The 17,598-nt window shown below is 47.9% G+C and overlaps 1 protein-coding gene across 4 annotated transcripts in view; it reads right to left on the reverse strand.

The window, feature by feature from the left end:
* LOC115166236 (ectodysplasin-A) overlaps window positions 1–4,669 on the reverse strand; it is a 40,380-nt gene extending 35,711 nt beyond the window's left edge. For 3 of the 4 annotated variants that reach the window (XM_029720079.1, XM_029720064.1, XM_029720059.1), the window contains exon 1: window positions 4,161–4,669. In XM_029720079.1, coding sequence (XP_029575939.1) covers window positions 4,161–4,517 — 357 coding nt within the window. In that variant the 5' untranslated portion in view covers window positions 4,518–4,669. The remainder of the gene's footprint in view (window positions 1–4,160) is intronic. The other variant, XM_029720071.1, reaches the window with a different exon arrangement.
* Between the last annotated feature and the right edge of the window lie 12,929 nt (window positions 4,670–17,598).

The raw sequence follows: 17,598 nt of genomic DNA on the forward strand, positions 1-17,598 counted from the left end.
AACTTTTAATCTGAGCAGGAGCGGAAAAAAACACATCTTCAAAGCTGGAGCAAGTGTCTGAAAGCTAACAAGTACTGCGGTATGGCTTTGGTGGTGTGGTGTGGTGTGGTGTGGCACACACACACACACACACACACACACACACACACACACACACACACACACACACACACACACACGCTCACACACACGCTCACACACACGCTCACACACTCCATCCCTCCACCACATGCTCCCGTTTCTACCACTATGTAAACTGTGGCCTCAGTAATCAGCCGTGTTTAATGCATACAGTACAGCTGTAGTGCTGGGTCTCATCATGGCCTGCACCTCACTGTCCTCACAGAGAGACCATCACCAGCTGGGTGACATAAAAGGCCTGTTCCACTCAGGGGGGGGAAAAGCCCCACAGCCTGTTCCGCTCAGGGGGGGGAAAAGCCCCACAGCCTGTTCCGGTCAGGGGGGGAAAGCCCCACAGCCTGTTCCGCTCAGGGGGGGAAAAGCCCCACAGCCTGTTCCGCTCAGGGGGGGAAAAGCCCCACAGCCTGTTCCGCTCAGGGGGGGAAAAGCCCCACAGCCTGTTCCGCTCAGGGGGGGGAAAAGCCCCACAGCCTGTTCCGCTCAGGGGGGGGAAAAGCCCCACAGCCTGTTCCGCTCAGGGGGGGGGAAAGCCCCACAGCCTGTTCCGCTCAGGGGGGGGGAAAGCCCCACAGCCTGTTCCGCTCAGGGGGGGGAAAGCCCCACAGCCTGTTCCGCTCAGGGGGGGGGAAAAGCCCCACAGCCTGTTCCGCTCAGGGGGGGGGAAAAGCCCCACAGCCTGTTCCGCTCAGGGGGGGGAAAAGCCCCACAGCCTGTTCCGCTCAGGGGGGGGAAAAGCCCCACAGCCTGTTCCGCTCAGGGGGGGGAAAAGCCCCACAGCCTGTTCCGCTCAGGGGGGGAAAAGCCCCACAGCCTGTTCCGCTCAGGGGGGGGAAAAGCCCCACAGCCTGTTCCGCTCAGGGGGGGGAAAAGCCCCACAGCCTGTTCCGCTCAGGGGGGGGAAAAGCCCCACAGCCTGTTCCGCTCAGGGGGGGGAAAAGCCCCACAGCCTGTTCCGCTCAGGGGGGGGGAAAAGCCCCACAGCCTGTTCCGCTCAGGGGGGGGAAAAGCCCCACAGCCTGTTCCGCTCAGGGGGGGAAAAGCCCCACAGCCTGTTCCGCTCAGGGGGGGAAAAGCCCCACAGCCTGTTCCGCTCAGGGGGGGGAAAAGCCCCACAGCCTGTTCCGCTCAGGGGGGGAAAAGCCCCACAGCCTGTTCCGCTCAGGGGGGGAAAAGCCCCACAGCCTGTTCCGCTCAGGGGGGGAAAAGCCCCACAGCCTATTCCACTCAGGGGGGAAAGCCCCATAGCCACAGTCTCTGACTGATCACAGCATTCCATCCCCCTCTGTAGGAACAGAATGAACAGCCAATCACATCAAGGGCCTCAACGTGTGTTAGAGCTGGAGTGCTGATGGGGGTTTAGAGCTGTGCTGATGGGGGTTTAGAGCAGTGTGTTAGAGCTGGAGTGCTGATGGGGGTTTAGAGCAGTGTGTTAGAGCTGGAGTGCTGATGGGGGTTTAGAGCAGTGCTGATGGGGGTTTAGAGCAGTGTGTTAGAGCTGGAGTGCTGATGGGGGTTTAGAGCAGTGCTGATGGGGGTTTAGAGCAGTGTGTTAGAGCTGGAGTGCTGATGGGGGTTTAGAGCAGTGTGTTAGAGCTGGAGTGCTGATGGGGGTTTACTGTGGAATGGTGAGCATCATCAGAACAAATTTAACACCAATCAGATGTGACAATGAATGCAACCCTCCACATTCAGCCGGAGGCTCTGCACCTGCTGGCTACGTAACGACCACATCATCTTCCCATCCAACTGCTGCCTCACGGTCCCCCTCTCCTCTCCTCCCCTCCCCTCCCCCTCCCCTCTCCTCTCCTCTCCTCCCCTCTTCCCTCCGTTCTACCTCCCCTCTCTGTGAGTCAAGGTGCTGTTCAGCAAAGAAGCCATGAACACCTGTTTCTCTTAAGATCCACTGTTTCTGTTAGAGTAGGGTTAGCCACTGTTAGAGTAGGGTTAGCCACTGTTAGAGTAGGGTTAGTCACTGTTAGAGTAGGGTTAGCCACTGTTAGAGTAGGGTTAGCCACTGTTAGAGTAGGGTTAGCCCCTGTTAGAGTAGGGTTAGCCACTGTTAGAGTAGGGTTAGCCACTGTTAGAGTAGGGTTAGCCACTGTTAGAGTAGGGTTAGTCACTGTTAGAGTAGGGTTAGTCACTGTTAGAGTAGGGTTAGTCACTGTTAGAGTAGGGTTAGCCACTGTTAGAGTAGGGTTAGTCACTGTTAGAGTAGGGTTAGCCACTGTTAGAGTAGGGTTAGCCACTGTTAGAGTAGGGTTAGTCACTGTTAGAGTAGGGTTAGTCACTGTTAGAGTAGGGTTAGCCACTGTTAGAGTAGGGTTAGCCACTGTTAGAGTAGGGTTAGCCACTGTTAGAGTAGGGTTAGCCACTGTTAGAGTAGGGTTAGCCACTGTTAGAGTAGGGTTAGCCACTGTTAGAGTAGGGTTAGCCACTGTTAGAGTAGGGTTAGCCACTGTTAGAGTAGGGTTAGCCACTGTTAGAGTAGGGTTAGCCACTGTTAGAGTAGGGTTAGCCACTGTTAGAGTAGGGTTAGCCACTGTTAGAGTAGGGTTAGCCACTGTTAGAGTAGGGTTAGCCACTGTTAGAGTAGGGTTAGTCACTGTTAGAGTAGGGTTAGCCACTGTTAGAGTAGGGTTAGTCACTGTTAGAGTAGGGTTAGTCACTGTTAGAGTAGGGTTAGTCACTGTTAGAGTAGGGTTAGTCACTGTTAGAGTAGGGTTAGCCACTGTTAGAGTAGGGTTAGCCACTGTTAGAGTAGGGTTAGCCACTGTTAGAGTAGGGTTAGTCACTGTTAGAGTAGGGTTAGTCACTGTTAGAGTAGGGTTAGTCACTGTTAGAGTAGGTTAGCCACTGTTAGAGTAGGGTTAGCCACTGTTAGAGTAGGGTTAGCCACTGTTAGAGTAGGGTTAGCCACTGTTAGAGTAGGGTTAGTCACTGTTAGAGTAGGGTTAGTCCACTGTTAGAGTAGGGTTAGCCACTGTTAGAGTAGGGTTAGCCACTGTTAGAGTAGGGTTAGCCACTGTTAGAGTAGGGTTAGCCACTGTTAGAGTAGGGTTAGCCACTGTTAGAGTAGGGTTAGCCACTGTTAGAGTAGGGTTAGCCACTGTTAGAGTAGGGTTAGCCACTGTTAGAGTAGGGTTAGCCACTGTTAGAGTAGGGTTAGCCACTGTTAGAGTAGGGTTAGCCACTGTTAGAGTAGGGTTAGCCACTGTTAGAGTAGGGTTAGCCACTGTTAGAGTAGGGTTAGTCACTGTTAGAGTAGGGTTAGCCACTGTTAGAGTAGGGTTAGTCACTGTTAGAGTAGGGTTAGTCACTGTTAGAGTAGGGTTAGTCACTGTTAGAGTAGGGTTAGTCACTGTTAGAGTAGGGTTAGCCACTGTTAGAGTAGGGTTAGTCACTGTTAGAGTAGGGTTAGCCACTGTTAGAGTAGGGTTAGTCACTGTTAGAGTAGGGTTAGCCACTGTTAGAGTAGGGTTAGTCACTGTTAGAGTAGGGTTAGTCACTGTTAGAGTAGGGTTAGTCACTGTTAGAGTAGGGTTAGGGTTAGCCACTGTTAGAGTAGGGTTAGCCACTGTTAGAGTAGGGTTAGCCACTGTTAGAGTAGGGTTAGCCACTGTTAGAGTAGGGTTAGTCACTGTTAGAGTAGGGTTAGCCACTGTTAGAGTAGGGTTAGGGTTAACTACTCAGAGCTCCAGAGTTGTGATCAATGTGAATCAGTCAGTGACTTCCAGTTCATTCACACACCTCAGTGACCTGGGAACAGGTTATTACACAACACAGTGACCTGCTGTATAATTAACCAAACTAGGTTTCAGCGCTAAATAACTTTACAACTGGCTAAGATCTGTAGACTACAGATGACTTGGTCTGATCAACAGCAAGGCCAAAAATGATTCAAATGCTAAAATGGAAACGAAATCGGTTCATGACTAAGTATTGTAAATAGAAGCAGTTGTGATGTATTGGGGAGAGAAACCCTCCGTGTGTGGTTTCTATGGATCCCGTACCACTCTTACGTTTCGGTTTACCTCGTGACCCTGTGCCCGGGCGCCGGTGTCCATCCCTCGGTGACCGAAGGGGATCAACGGGTCAGTCACATCAGTTCCACCGAGGGTCAACTTCGCGTCTCTTCTCCGCTGAGAAATCTCCCGCTTCACTTCGAACCGGAGATCCAGGTAACACAGCAGCGTGATAACGTGCAGAGACAGAGACAAAATAAACAAACCGAGAAAAACCATACTGCTTTTGCTCACGCTGCTGCAGTTACTTCTTCCGTTGTGTGTTTTGCACGTATTAATGCACGTGCATGAAGACGGTAATCGGGTCAACAACACTTTGTCCGGTAAATCGTTAATTGAACCATCGCATGCCATTATCACACAACGCGTCAGAGAGTTGCGTCGGTGTATTTATCTAGACATAATCAGCACGTCGGTGGATCCACCGCTACACACTAGACTTGATCCTCATGCCAACACGGTAACAAACGACCGGATCTCCGGTCAGTGCGACCTGCACGCACCTCGTAGTGACACAAAAAGGTCTGAGGACCACGCCTTCGGAGTATCTGATTGGTTCCCGTTGTGACTCCGCCCACACGTGTTTTTATTAACGGAAGCCGCCACCGGACCGAGAACCGACGCTGATCTGGTATTTTTCCTACCAAAAGGGTTAATGTTTGGCGTTTTGTGGACAGTGAACTTGATCCTATAAAACAAACTGTAAAGTTAAAGAAACAGCTCTGGTATCTACAGGCCTTTATTGACATCTGCTGGACAATGGTCTCTCCTGCAACTAATGTGATGTGCATTGATTATGCACTATTTTCATGCAGGAATTACTTTTATTTATTTTACCTTTATTTAACTAGGCAAGTCAGTTAAGAACAAATTCTTATTTTCAATGACAGCCTAGGAACAGTGGGTTAACTGCCTTGTTCAGGGGCAGAACGACAGATTTTTACCTTGTCAACTCGGGGATTCAAACTTGCAACCTTTCAGTCCAATACTCTGACCACAAGGCTACCTGCTGGTTACTAGTCCAACGCTCTAACCACTAGGCTACCTGCTGGTTACTAGTCCACCGCTCTAACCACTAGGCTACCTGCTGGTTACTAGTCCAACGCTCTAACCACTAGGCTACCTGCTGGTTACTAGTCCACCGCTCTAACCACTAGGCTACCTGCTGGTTACTAGTCCAACGCTCTAACCACTAGGCTACCTGCTGGTTACTAGTCCACCGCTCTAACCACTAGGCTACCTGCTGGTTACTAGTCCAACGCTCTAACCACTAGGCTACCTGCTGGTTACTAGTCCAACGCTCTAACCACTAGGCTACCTGCTGGTTACTAGTCCAACGCTCTAACCACTAGTCTACCTGCTGGTTACTAGTCCAACGCTCTAACCACTAGGCTACCTGCTGGTTACTAGTCCACCGCTCAAACCACTAGGCTACCTGCTGGTTACTAGTCCAACGCTCTAACCACTAGGCTACCTGCTGGTTACTAGTCCAACGCTCTGACCACTAGGCTACCTTCTGGTTACTAGTCCAACGCTCTAACCACTAGGCTACCTGCCCCCCCTCTAACCACTAGGTTACCCTGCCGACCCCCCCTCTAACCACTAGGCTACCTGCTGGTTACTAGTCCAACGCTCTAACCACTAGGCTACCTGCTGGTTACTAGTCCACCGCTCTAACCACTAGGCTACCTGCTGGTTACTAGTCCACCGCTCAAACCACTAGGCTACCTGCTGGTGACTAGTCCAACCCTCTAACCACTAGGCTACCTGCGGTTACTAGTCCAACGCTCTAACCACTAGTCTACCTGCTGGTTACTAGTCCAACGCTCTAACCACTAGGCTACCTGCTGGTTACTAGTCCAACGCTCTGACCACTAGGCTACCTGCTGGTTACTAGTCCAACGCTCTGACCACTAGGCTACCTGCTGGTTACTAGTCCAACGCTCTAACCACTAGGCTACCTGCCCCCCCTCTAACCACTAGGCTACCCTGCCGACCCCCCCTCTAACCACTAGGCTACCTGCTGGTTACTAGTCCAACGCTCTAACCACTAGGCTACCTGCTGGTTACTAGTCCACCGCTCTAACCACTAGGCTACCTGCTGGTTACTAGTCCACCACTCTAACCACTAGGCTACCTGCTGGTTACTAGTCCACCGCTCTAACCACTAGGCTACCTGCTGGTTACTAGTCCAATGCTCTAACCACTAGGCTACCTGCTGGTTACTAGTCCACCGCTCTAACCACTAGGCTACCTGCTGGTTACTAGTCCAACGCCCTGACTACTAGGCTACGCTGCTGGTTACTAGTCCAATGCTCTAATCACTAGGCTACCTGCTGGTTACTAGTCCAACACTCTAACCTCTAGGCTACCTGCTGGTTACTAGTCCAACGCTCTAACCACTAGGCTACCTGCTGGTTACTAGTCCAACGCTCTAACCACTAGGCTACCTGCTGGTTACTAGTCCACCGCTCTAACCACTAGGCTATCTGCTGGTTACTAGTTCACCGCTCTAACCACTAGGCTACCTGCTGGTTACTAGTCCAACGCTCTAACCACTAGGCTACCTGCTGGTTACTAGTCCACCGCTCTAACCACTAGGCTACCTGCTGGTTACTAGTCCACCGCTCTAACCACTAGGCTACCTGCTGGTTACTAGTCCAATGCTCTAACCACTAGGCTACCTGCTGGTTACTAGTCCACCGCTCTAACCACTAGGCTACCTGCTGGTTACTAGTCCACCGCTCTGACCACTAGGCTGCGCTGTTGGTTACTTGTCCAACGCTCTAACCACTAGGCTACCTGCTGGTTACTAGTCCAACCCTCTAACCACTAGGCTACCTGCTGGTTACTAGTCCGACGCTCTAACCACTAGTCTACCTGCTGGTTACTAGTCCAACGCTCTAACCACTAGGCTACCTGCTGGTTACTAGTCCAACGCTCTGACCACTAGGCTACCTGCTGGTTACTAGTCCAACGCTCTGACCACTACGCTACCTGCTGGTTACTAGTCCAACGCTCTGACCACTACGCTACCTGCTGGTTACTAGTCCAACGCTCTAACCACTAGGCTACCTGCTGGTTACTAGTCCAACGCTCTAACCACTAGGCTGCGCTGCCGCCCCCAGGAAGCATCTGATCACCCCAGAATACTTCACATTGATGACCAACTATTCATGTGTAGTAGGCCAGGTAGGATCAACCTGAACCAAGCCATAAAGCCTAGCGGTTAGAGTGTTGGGCCAGTAATAGAAAGGTCATTAGTTTGAATCCCCGAGCTGACAAGGTGAATAAAATCATCCGACATGCCCGTGAGTAAGGCACTTCAACCTAATTACTCACAGGATCGTCGTTGATAATGTCGGAGCCCGGCTGTGACCTCACAGGATCGTTGTTGATAATGTCAGAGCCCGGCTGTGATCTCACTTTCAAAATCACATCAAAGTGTATTCGTCACCTACACAGAGATCCAAGATGTTATTGCATGTGCAGTGAAATGCTTGTGTTTCTAGCTCCAATAGTGCAGTAATAATATCTAGCAATACAAAACAACATGCAATAATCCAAAAGGTGAAAAGAAAGAAAATTGTCAGAGTCCGGAATATATATATATATATATATATATATATATATATATATATATATATATACTCAGTTTATTAGGTACGTAAATGATTTGCTCCTACAGACAGTGAGCCAGGTGGCTGTGGCTCTCTCTATAAAGCAGGCAGACAGGCATTCAGGCATTCAGTTACTGTTTGATTGAACGTCAGAACGTGTAAAACGAGACCTACGATCATCAGTGTCAGTATCTCAGAAACGGCCGGCCTCTTGGGCTTTTCACGCACGACAGTGTCTACGGTTTTACAGAGAATGGTGCGACAAACAAAACACAGAGTCAGCGGACTTTCATGCTGATGTCAGAGTCAGGATTTGGCGTAAGCAGCATGAGTCCGTGGCTACATCCTGCCTGGTGTCAACGGTACAGGCTGATGGTGTAATGGTGTACGGAATGTTTTCTTGGCACACGTAAGGTCCCTTGGTGCCAATTGAGCAATGTTTCGATGCCCCAAAGAATTTTGGCAGTTCTGGAGGCAGAGGGGGGTCTGACCCGGTACTAGATTGCTGTACCTAATTAACTGAAGGTATAATGGTGTGTATAAACACTATAGGCTTTATATGAATAGAAAAGGTGTGTACAGCAGTAGTTATATAGGATGAGCCTTGACTATAATACAGTTGAAGTTTACATACCCCTTTGCCAAATACATTTAAACTCAGTTTTTCACAATTCCTGACATTTAATCCAAGTAAAAAATCCCTGTCTTAGGTCAGTTATGATCACCACTTTATTTTAAGAATGTGAAATGTCAGAATAATAGTAGCTTTTATTTCAGCTTTTATTTCTTTCATCACATTCCCAGTGGGTCAAAAGTTTGCATACACTCAATTAGTATTTGGTAGCATTGCCTTTAAATTGTTTAACTTGGGTCAAACGTTTCGGGTAGCCTTCCACAAGCTTCCCACAATAAGTTGGGTGAATTTTGGCCCATTCCTCCTGACAGAGCTGGGGTAACTGAGTCAGGTTTGTAGGCCTCCTTGCTCGCAAACGCTTTTTCAGTTCTGCCCACAAATTTTCTATAGGATTGAGGTCAGGGCTTTGTGATGGCCACTCCAATACCTTGACTTTGTCCTTAAGCCATTTTGCCACAGCTTTGGAAGTATGCTTGGGGTCATTGTCCATTTGGAAGACCCATTTGCGACCAAGCTTTAACTTCCTGACTGATGTCTTCAGATGTTGTTTCAATATATCCACATAATTTTCCTGCCTCATGATGCCATCTATTTTGTGAAGTGCACCAGTCCCTCCTGCAGCAAAGCACCCCCACGACATGATGCTGCCACCCCCATGCTTCACGGTTGGGATGGTATTCTTCGGCTTGCAAGCCTCCCCCTTTTTCCTCCAAACATAACGATGGCCATTATGGCCAAACAGTTCTATTTTTGTTTCATCAGACCAGAGGACATTTCTCCAAAAAGTACGATCTTTGTACCCATGAGCAGTTGCAAACCGTAGTCTGGCTTTTTTATGGCGGTTTTGCAGCAGTGGCTTCTTCCTTGCTGAGCAGCCTTTCAGGTTATGTCGATATAGGACTCAATTTACTGTGGATATAGATACTTTTTTACCTGTTTCATCCAGCATCTTCACAAGGTCCTTTGCTATTGTTCTGGGATTGATTTGCACTTTTCGCACCAAAGTACGTTCATCTCTAGGAGACAGAACGCATCTCCTTCCTGAGCGGTATGACGGCTGTGTGGTCCCATGGTGTTTATACTTGTGTACTATTGTTTGTACAGATGAACGTGGTACCTTCAGGCGTTTGGAAATTGCTCCCAAGGATGAACCACACTTGTGGAGGTATACAATTTATTTTTCTGAGGTCTTGGCTGATTTCTTTAGATTTTCCCATGATGTCAAGCAAAGAGGCAATGAGTTTGAAGGTAGACCTTGAAATACATCCACAGGTACGTCTCCAATTGACTCAAATTATGTCAATTAGCCTATCAGAAGCTTCTAGAGCCATGACATAATTTTGGGGAATTTTCCAAGCTGTTTAAAAGGCACAGTCAACTTAGTGTATGTAAACTTCTGACCCACCGGAATTGTGATACAGTGAATTATAAGTGAAATAATCTATCTGTAAACAATTATTGGAAAAATGACTTGTGTCATGCACAAAGTAGACGTCCTAACCTACTTGCCAAAACTATAGTTTGTTAACAAGAAATGTGTGGAGTGGTTGAAAAACGAGTTTTAATGACTCCAATATACGTGTATGTAAGCTTCCGACTTCAACTGTACATACAATATGAAGTGTGTAAAACAGTATATGAACATTATTAAAGTGACCAGTGTTCAATGAATTCATACTGGTGCCGGAGAAGAAGACAGACATTTTACGTGTCCCCAACCAATTGTGTTTTGTGTTTGTTTATTTGCAACTTGTTTTTTTTTACTTAGTTTGTACATAATGTTGCCGCTACCATCTCTTATGACCGAAATAACTTCTGGACATCAGAACTGTGATTACTCACCACGGACTGGCAGAATCCTTTTTTTCCTTTAACGAGTCTGACGTGAAGGATATACTGCTTTCTCAGGAACAGGCCCAGGTCTTCGTGATTTGCGTGAAGAGGAAACGGATAAAATGGGTCCAGGCTGCCTTCTAAGAATTCGTAGGCGATCGAATAAACCCCCACTTCCTTCCATTCTGCTAGCAAACGTGCAATCTTTGGACAATAAAATAAATGACCTACACGGAAGATTAAACTACCAACGGGACATTCAAAAGTGTAATATATTATGCTTCACGGAGACGTGGCTGAACAATAAATAAATACTCAGCCTCCAGTATTTATGCTGCAGTAGTTTATGTGTCGGGGGGCTAGGGTCAGTCTGTTATATCTGGAGTATTTCTCCTGTCTTATCCGGTATCCTGTGTGAATTTAAGTATTCTCTCTCTCTCCCTCTTTCTTTCTCTCTGTCTTTCTCTCTCTCGGAGGACCTGAGCCCTAGGACCATGCCTCAGGACTACCTGACATGATGACTCCTTCCTGTTCCCAGTCCACCTGGCCGTGCTGCTGCTCCAGTTTCAACTGTTCTGCCTGCGGCTATGGAACCCTGACCTGTTCACCGGACGTGCTACCTGTCCCAGACCTGCTGTTTTCAATTCTCTAGAGACAGCAGGAGCGGTAGAGATACTCTGAATGATCGGCTATGAAAAAGCCAACTGACATTTACTCCTGAGGTGCTGACCTGTTGCACCCTCGACAACTGTGATTATTATTATTTAACCCTGCTGGTCATTTATGAACATTTGAACATCTTGGCCATATTCTGTTATAATCTCCACCCGGCACAGCCAGAAGAGGACTGGCCACCCCTCATAGCCTGGTTCCTCTCTAGGTTTCTTCCTAGGTTTTGGCCTTTCTAGGGAGTTTTTCCTAGCCATCGTGCTTCTACACCTGCATTGCTTGCTGTTTGGGGGTTTTAGGCTGGTTTCTGTACAGCACTTTGAGATATCAGCTGATGTAAGAAGGGCTATATAAATACATTTGATTTGATTTGACACTATCAGCATACAGCTGGCTGGTTATACGCTGCACCGGCAGGATAGAACAGCGGCGTCTGGTAAGACAAGGGGCGGCGGACCATAATTCTATCCTCCTGACTCCTGCTTACAATCAAAAATTAAATCAGGAAGCACCAGTGACTAGATCAATAAAAAAGTGGTCAGATGAAGCAGATGCTAAGCTACAGGACTGTTTTGCACAGACTGGAATATGTTCCGGGATTCCTCTGATGGCATTGAGGAGTTCACCACATCAGTCATTGGCTTCATCAATAAGTGCATTGATGACGTCGTCCCCACAGTGACTGTACGTACATACCCCAACCAGAAGCCATGGATTACAGGCAACATCCGCACTGAGCTAAAGGCTAGAGCTGCCGCTTTCAAGGAGCGGGACTCTAATCCGGAAGCTTATAAGAAATCCCGCTATGCCCTCCGACGAACCATCAAACAGGCAAAGCATCAATACAGACTAAGATCGAATCGTACTACACCGACTCCGACGCTCGTCGGATGTGGCAGGGCTTGCAAACTATTACAGACTACAAAGGGAAGCACAGCCGAGAGTTGCCCAGTGACATGAGCCTACCAGACGAGCTAAACTATTTCAATGCTTGCTTTGAGGCAAATAACACTGAAGCATGCATGAGAGCATCAGCTGTTCTGGACGACTGTGTGATAACGCTCTCCATAGCCGATGTGAGTAAGACCTTTAAACAGGTCAACATTCACAAGGCCGCAAGGCCAGACGGATTACCAGGACGTGGACTCAAAACATACACGGGCAAACTGGCAAGTGTCTTCACTGACATTTTCAACCTCTCCCTGTCCGAGTCTGTAATACCAACATGTTTAAAGCAGACCAGCATAGTGCCTGTGCCCAAGAACACCAAGGCTAGAGCTGCCACTTTCAAGGAGCAGGACACTAATCCGGACGCTTATAAGAAATCCCGCTATGCCCTCAGACGAACCATCAAAAAAGCAAAGCATCAATACAGGACTAAGATTGAATCGTACTACACCGGCTCTGACACTCGTTGGATGTGACAGGGCTTGAAAACTTTTACGGACTACAAAGGGAAACCCAGACGCGAGCTGCTCAGTGACGCAAGCCTACCAGACGAGCTAAATGCCTTTTATGCTCGCTTTGAGGCAAGCAACACTGAAGCATGCATGAGATCATCAGCTGTTCTGGACGACTGTGTGATAACGCTCTCAGTAGCCGATGTGAGCAAGACCTTTAAACAGGTCAACATTCACAAAGCCTCGGGGCCAGACGAATTACCAGGACGTGGACTCAAAACATACACGGGCAAACTGGCAAGTGTCTTCACTGACATTTTCAACCTCTCCCTGTCCGAGTCTGTAATACCAACATGTTTAAAGCAGACCAGCATAGTGCCTGTGCCCAAGAACACCAAGGCTAGAGCTGCCACTTTCAAGGAGCAGGACACTAATCCGGACGCTTATAAGAAATCCCGCTATGCCCTCAGACGAACCATCAAAAAAGCAAAGCATCAATACAGGACTAAGATTGAATCGTACTACACCGGCTCTGACACTCGTTGGATGTGACAGGGCTTGAAAACTTTTACGGACTACAAAGGGAAACCCAGACGCGAGCTGCTCAGTGACGCAAGCCTACCAGACGAGCTAAATGCCTTTTATGCTCGCTTTGAGGCAAGCAACACTGAAGCATGCATGAGATCATCAGCTGTTCTGGACGACTGTGTGATAACGCTCTCAGTAGCCGATGTGAGCAAGACCTTTAAACAGGTCAACATTCACAAAGCCTCGGGGCCAGACGAATTACCAGGACGTGGACTCAAAACATACACGGGCAAACTGGCAAGTGTCTTCACTGACATTTTCAAGCTCTCCCTGACCGAGTCTGTAATACCTACATGTTTCAAGCAGACCACCATAGTCCCTGTGCCCAAGGAAGCGAAGGTAACCTGCCTAAATGACTACCGACCCGTAGCACTCACGTCCGTAGCCATGAAGTGCTTTGAAAGGTTGGTAATGGCTCACATCAACACCATCATCCCAGAAACCCTAGACCCACTCCAATTTGTATACCGCCCCAACAGATCCACAGATGATGCAATCTCAATCACACTCCACACTGCCCTTTCCCACCTGGACAAAAGGAACACCTATGTGAGAATGTTATTCATTGACTACAGCTCAGTGTTCAGCACCATAGTGTCCTCCAAGCTCATCACTAAGCTAAGGACCCTGGGACTAAACACCTCCCTCTGCAACTGGGTCCTGGACTTCCTGACGGGCCGCCCCCAGGTGGTGAGGGTAGGTAACAACACATCAGCCACACTGATCCTCAACACAGGTGCCCCTCAGGGGTGCGTGCTCAGTCCCCTCCTGTACTCCCTGTTTACTCATGACTGCACGGCCAGGCACGACTCCAACACCATCATTAAGTTTGCCAATGACACGTGTGGTAGGCCTGATCACCAGGAAAAAGATGACCGAGCACGCCCCCATTCTCATTGACAGGGCTGTATTGGAGCGGGTTGAGATCTTCAAGTTCCTTAGTGTCCACATCACCAACAAACTAACATGGTCCAAGCACCACAAGACAGTTGTGAAGAGGGCACGACAAAACCTATTCCCCCTCAGGAGACTGAAAAGATTTCACATGGGTCCTCAGATCCTCAAAAGTTTCTACAGCTGCACCATTGAGAGCACCCTGACCGGTTGCATCACTGCCTGGTATGGCAACTGCTTGGACTCCAACTGCAAGGCACTACAGAGGGTAGTGTGCACGGCCCAGTACATCACTGGGGCCAAGCTTCCTGCCATCCAGGACCTCTATACCAGGCGGTGTCAGAGGAAGGCCCTAAAAATTGTCAAAGACTCCAGCCACCCTAGTCATAGACTGTTCTCTCTGCTACCACACGGCAAGCGGTACCAGAGCGTCTAGGTCCAAGAGGCTTCTAAACAGCTTCTTCCCCCAAGCCATAAGACCCCTGAACACCTAATCAAATGGTTACCCAAAACTATTTGCGTTGCACCCCCCTCTCGCCCTCTTTTACGCTGCTGCTACTCTCTGTTGTTATCATCTATGCATAGTCACTTTAATAACTCTACCTACATGTACATATTACCTCAACTAACCGGTGCCCCCGCACATTGACTCTGTACCGGTACCCCCCTGTATATATTCTCGCTATTGTTATTTTACTGCTGCTCTTTAATTACTTGTTACTTTTATTTCTGATTCTTATGCATATTTTTTAAAACTGCATTGTTGGTTAGGGGCTTGTAAGTAAGCATTTCACTGTAAGGTCTACACCTGTTGTATTCAGCGCATGTGACTAATACAATTTGATTTGATTTGACTATGTACATATGTACATCCTGAGTCTCTGAGGTGCAGGGTAGAGTGGTAGCTGGTAGCTGGCTGGTAACAGTGACTAATGTTCAGGGCAGGGTCCTGGGCTGTGGCAGGCTAGTGGTGACTGTTATACAATCCAATGGTCTGGGGATAGAAGCTGTTTATCGGTCTCTTGGTCTCAGCTTTGATGCACCTGTACTGTCTCTTCCTTCTAGATGGCAGCGGGGTGAACAGGCTGTGGCCCAAGTGGCTGAGGTCCTTGATGATCTCCTTGCCTCCGATGATGCATTGGGTTGATCGCACCACCCTCTGGAAAGCCCTGCCGTTGTGGATGGTGCATTTACCGTACCAGGCGTGATACAGCCCGACAGGATGCTCTCAATGGTGCATCTGTCGAAGTTTGTGAGGGTTTTAGGAGCCTCCAAATGTGTCTCGGGGGAGTTGGTGTAACAGTGTAGGTTCCGTCCCTCTCTTCGCCCCAACCTGGGCTCGAACCAGGGACCCTCTGCACACATCAACAACTGACACCCACCGAAGCATCGTTACCCATCGCGCCACAAAAGCCGCGGCCCTTGCAATGCAAGGGGAACAACCACTTCAGGTCTCAGAGCGAGTGACCTCAACGATTGGAAACGCTATTAGCGCGCACCACCGCTAACTAACTAGCCATTTCACATCGGTTACATTGGGATATGCAAAAATACATTTCCAATTCACACATGTATTAATACAGACTTGTGCATGTGTGAAATAGGACAAATATAAGCACACACCTAATTATTATTAAAAACTAAAGGCCGCTCTGGGAGGACCATGTAGAATATAGGTCCCAGTGGATATGGTTCTGCCACCACAGGATATGGTTCTGCCACCACAGGATATGGTTCTGCCACCACAGGATATGGTTCTGCCACCACAGGATATGGTTCTGCCACCACAGGATATGGTTCTGCCACCACAGGTCTGTCCGGCAAGAACAAGTCCAAGATATCTTCAGACTGAGATAAAGGTTCACCACAGCACACTCCTCTGTAATGATTGCTTACAGTGAGAGAGTGAGAGAGAGAACAAAATAATAATCATTACATATGGGAGAGAACCAGGCACTCAAACGATTCATTATGACAGGTGTTAATGCAACAGAGGTGTAATCGCCGAGGACAACAGGACGGCTCTTCTTGGGCACTGGGAATACAATGGATGATTTCCACAGAGCTGGTACTGTGTGCTCCCTCAGTGAGCGATTGAAAAGCTCACAGAACACACCGGCAGGATTTTTCAGAACATTTTTCAGAACATGGTTGCTGATGTTATCTGGGCCAGTGACTTTGTTGACGGATATTCGTTTTACTACCCTGTCAACATCTGCTTCCTCTTTAACCAAATCAGCTCCCCCTTGTGCTAAAGATAAAAGTTCACAGCTCATCTTTCTCATTACAAAAGATCCGACTATCAAATCTCCAATAAAAATTGTTCAGACTCCCTGCAAACTCAATGCAATCTAGTTTTGAATGGACATTGGGCTCAGTCAGTGTGGTTGGTTGGTAGTCCAGGGAGGGTTTTTAGGCTCTTCCAAGCATCCCTCAGGCTCTTCCAAGCATCCCTCAGGCTCCCCAAGCATCCCTCAGGCTCTTCCAAGCATCCCTCAGGCTCTTCCAATCATCCCTCAGAATAGTGTGTCCTGGTTTTATAACATACTTTTTGTAGGCCTACCTGAGGGGACAGGCCAGACTCTGAGTGGGGAATACATAGGCCCACCCGAGGGGACAGGCTAGACTCTGAGTGGGGAATACATAGGCCCACCCGAGGGGACAGGCCAGGCTCTGAGTGGGGAATACATAGGCCCACCCGAGGGGACAGGCCAGACTCTGAGTGGGGAATACATAGGCCCACCCGAGGGGACAGGCCAGGCTCTGAGTGGGGAATACATAGGCCCACCCGAGGGGACAGGCCAGGCTCTGAGTGGGGAATACATAGGCCCACCCGAGGGGACAGGCCAGGCTCTGAGTGGGGAATAAGTTTGGCAGCACAATAGACCAGAGTCAACTTTAGAAAGCAATAGAGTTTAGAATCTAATACAATATAGTTTAGAAAGCAATATAGTTTAGAATCTAATACAATATAGTTTAGAAAGCAATATAGTTTAGAATCTAGCACAATATAGTTTAGAATCCAGTACAATATAGTTTAGAAAGCAATATAGTTTAGAATCTAGTACAATATAGTTTGAATTCAGTACAATGGAGTTTAGAATCTAGTACAATAGAGTTTAGAAAGCAATATAGTTTAGAATCTAGTACAATATAGTTTAGAAAACAATATAGTTTAGAAAGCAATATAGTTTAGAATCTAGCACAATATAGTTTAGAATCCAGTACAATATAGTTTAGAATCTAGTACAATATAGTTTGAATTCAGTACAATGGAGTTTAGAATCTAGTACAATAGAGTTTAGAAAGCAATAGAGTTTAGAATCTAGTACAATATAGTTTAGAATCCAGTACAATATAGTTTAGAATCTAGTACAATATAGTTTAGAAAGCAATATAGTTTAGAATCTAGTACAATAGAGTTTGAATTCAAGACTGAGACCAGAATGCAGCCTGCGTCTATGGGAGGCTCAGAATATCAGAGTAAATAGTGTGTACCGGTATGCATGTGGCATTTCCATTGTAGAATGTGTACAGTGTGGTGGTACCTGCCTCTGTGTGTATTATTCATGAATGAATAACAAATAAAAACCAGAGCAAAGAGGTGGGACACACACACACACACACACACACACACACACACACACAAAAATCACCAGTAGATATTAAGAGATTATGGTACGCACTAAATTCTAAACCTATGGGAACGCTCAAAACGTTTTGTCCAATCGGAAAGCCAGAATGTCCTGAGTCAACAACCAATAGGATGGTCGATATGATGTGTGCTAAATGCGCCA

This window comes from Salmo trutta, chromosome 3, assembly GCF_901001165.1.
Source record: "Salmo trutta chromosome 3, fSalTru1.1, whole genome shotgun sequence".
NCBI classification, from domain to species: Eukaryota; Metazoa; Chordata; class Actinopteri; order Salmoniformes; family Salmonidae; genus Salmo; species Salmo trutta.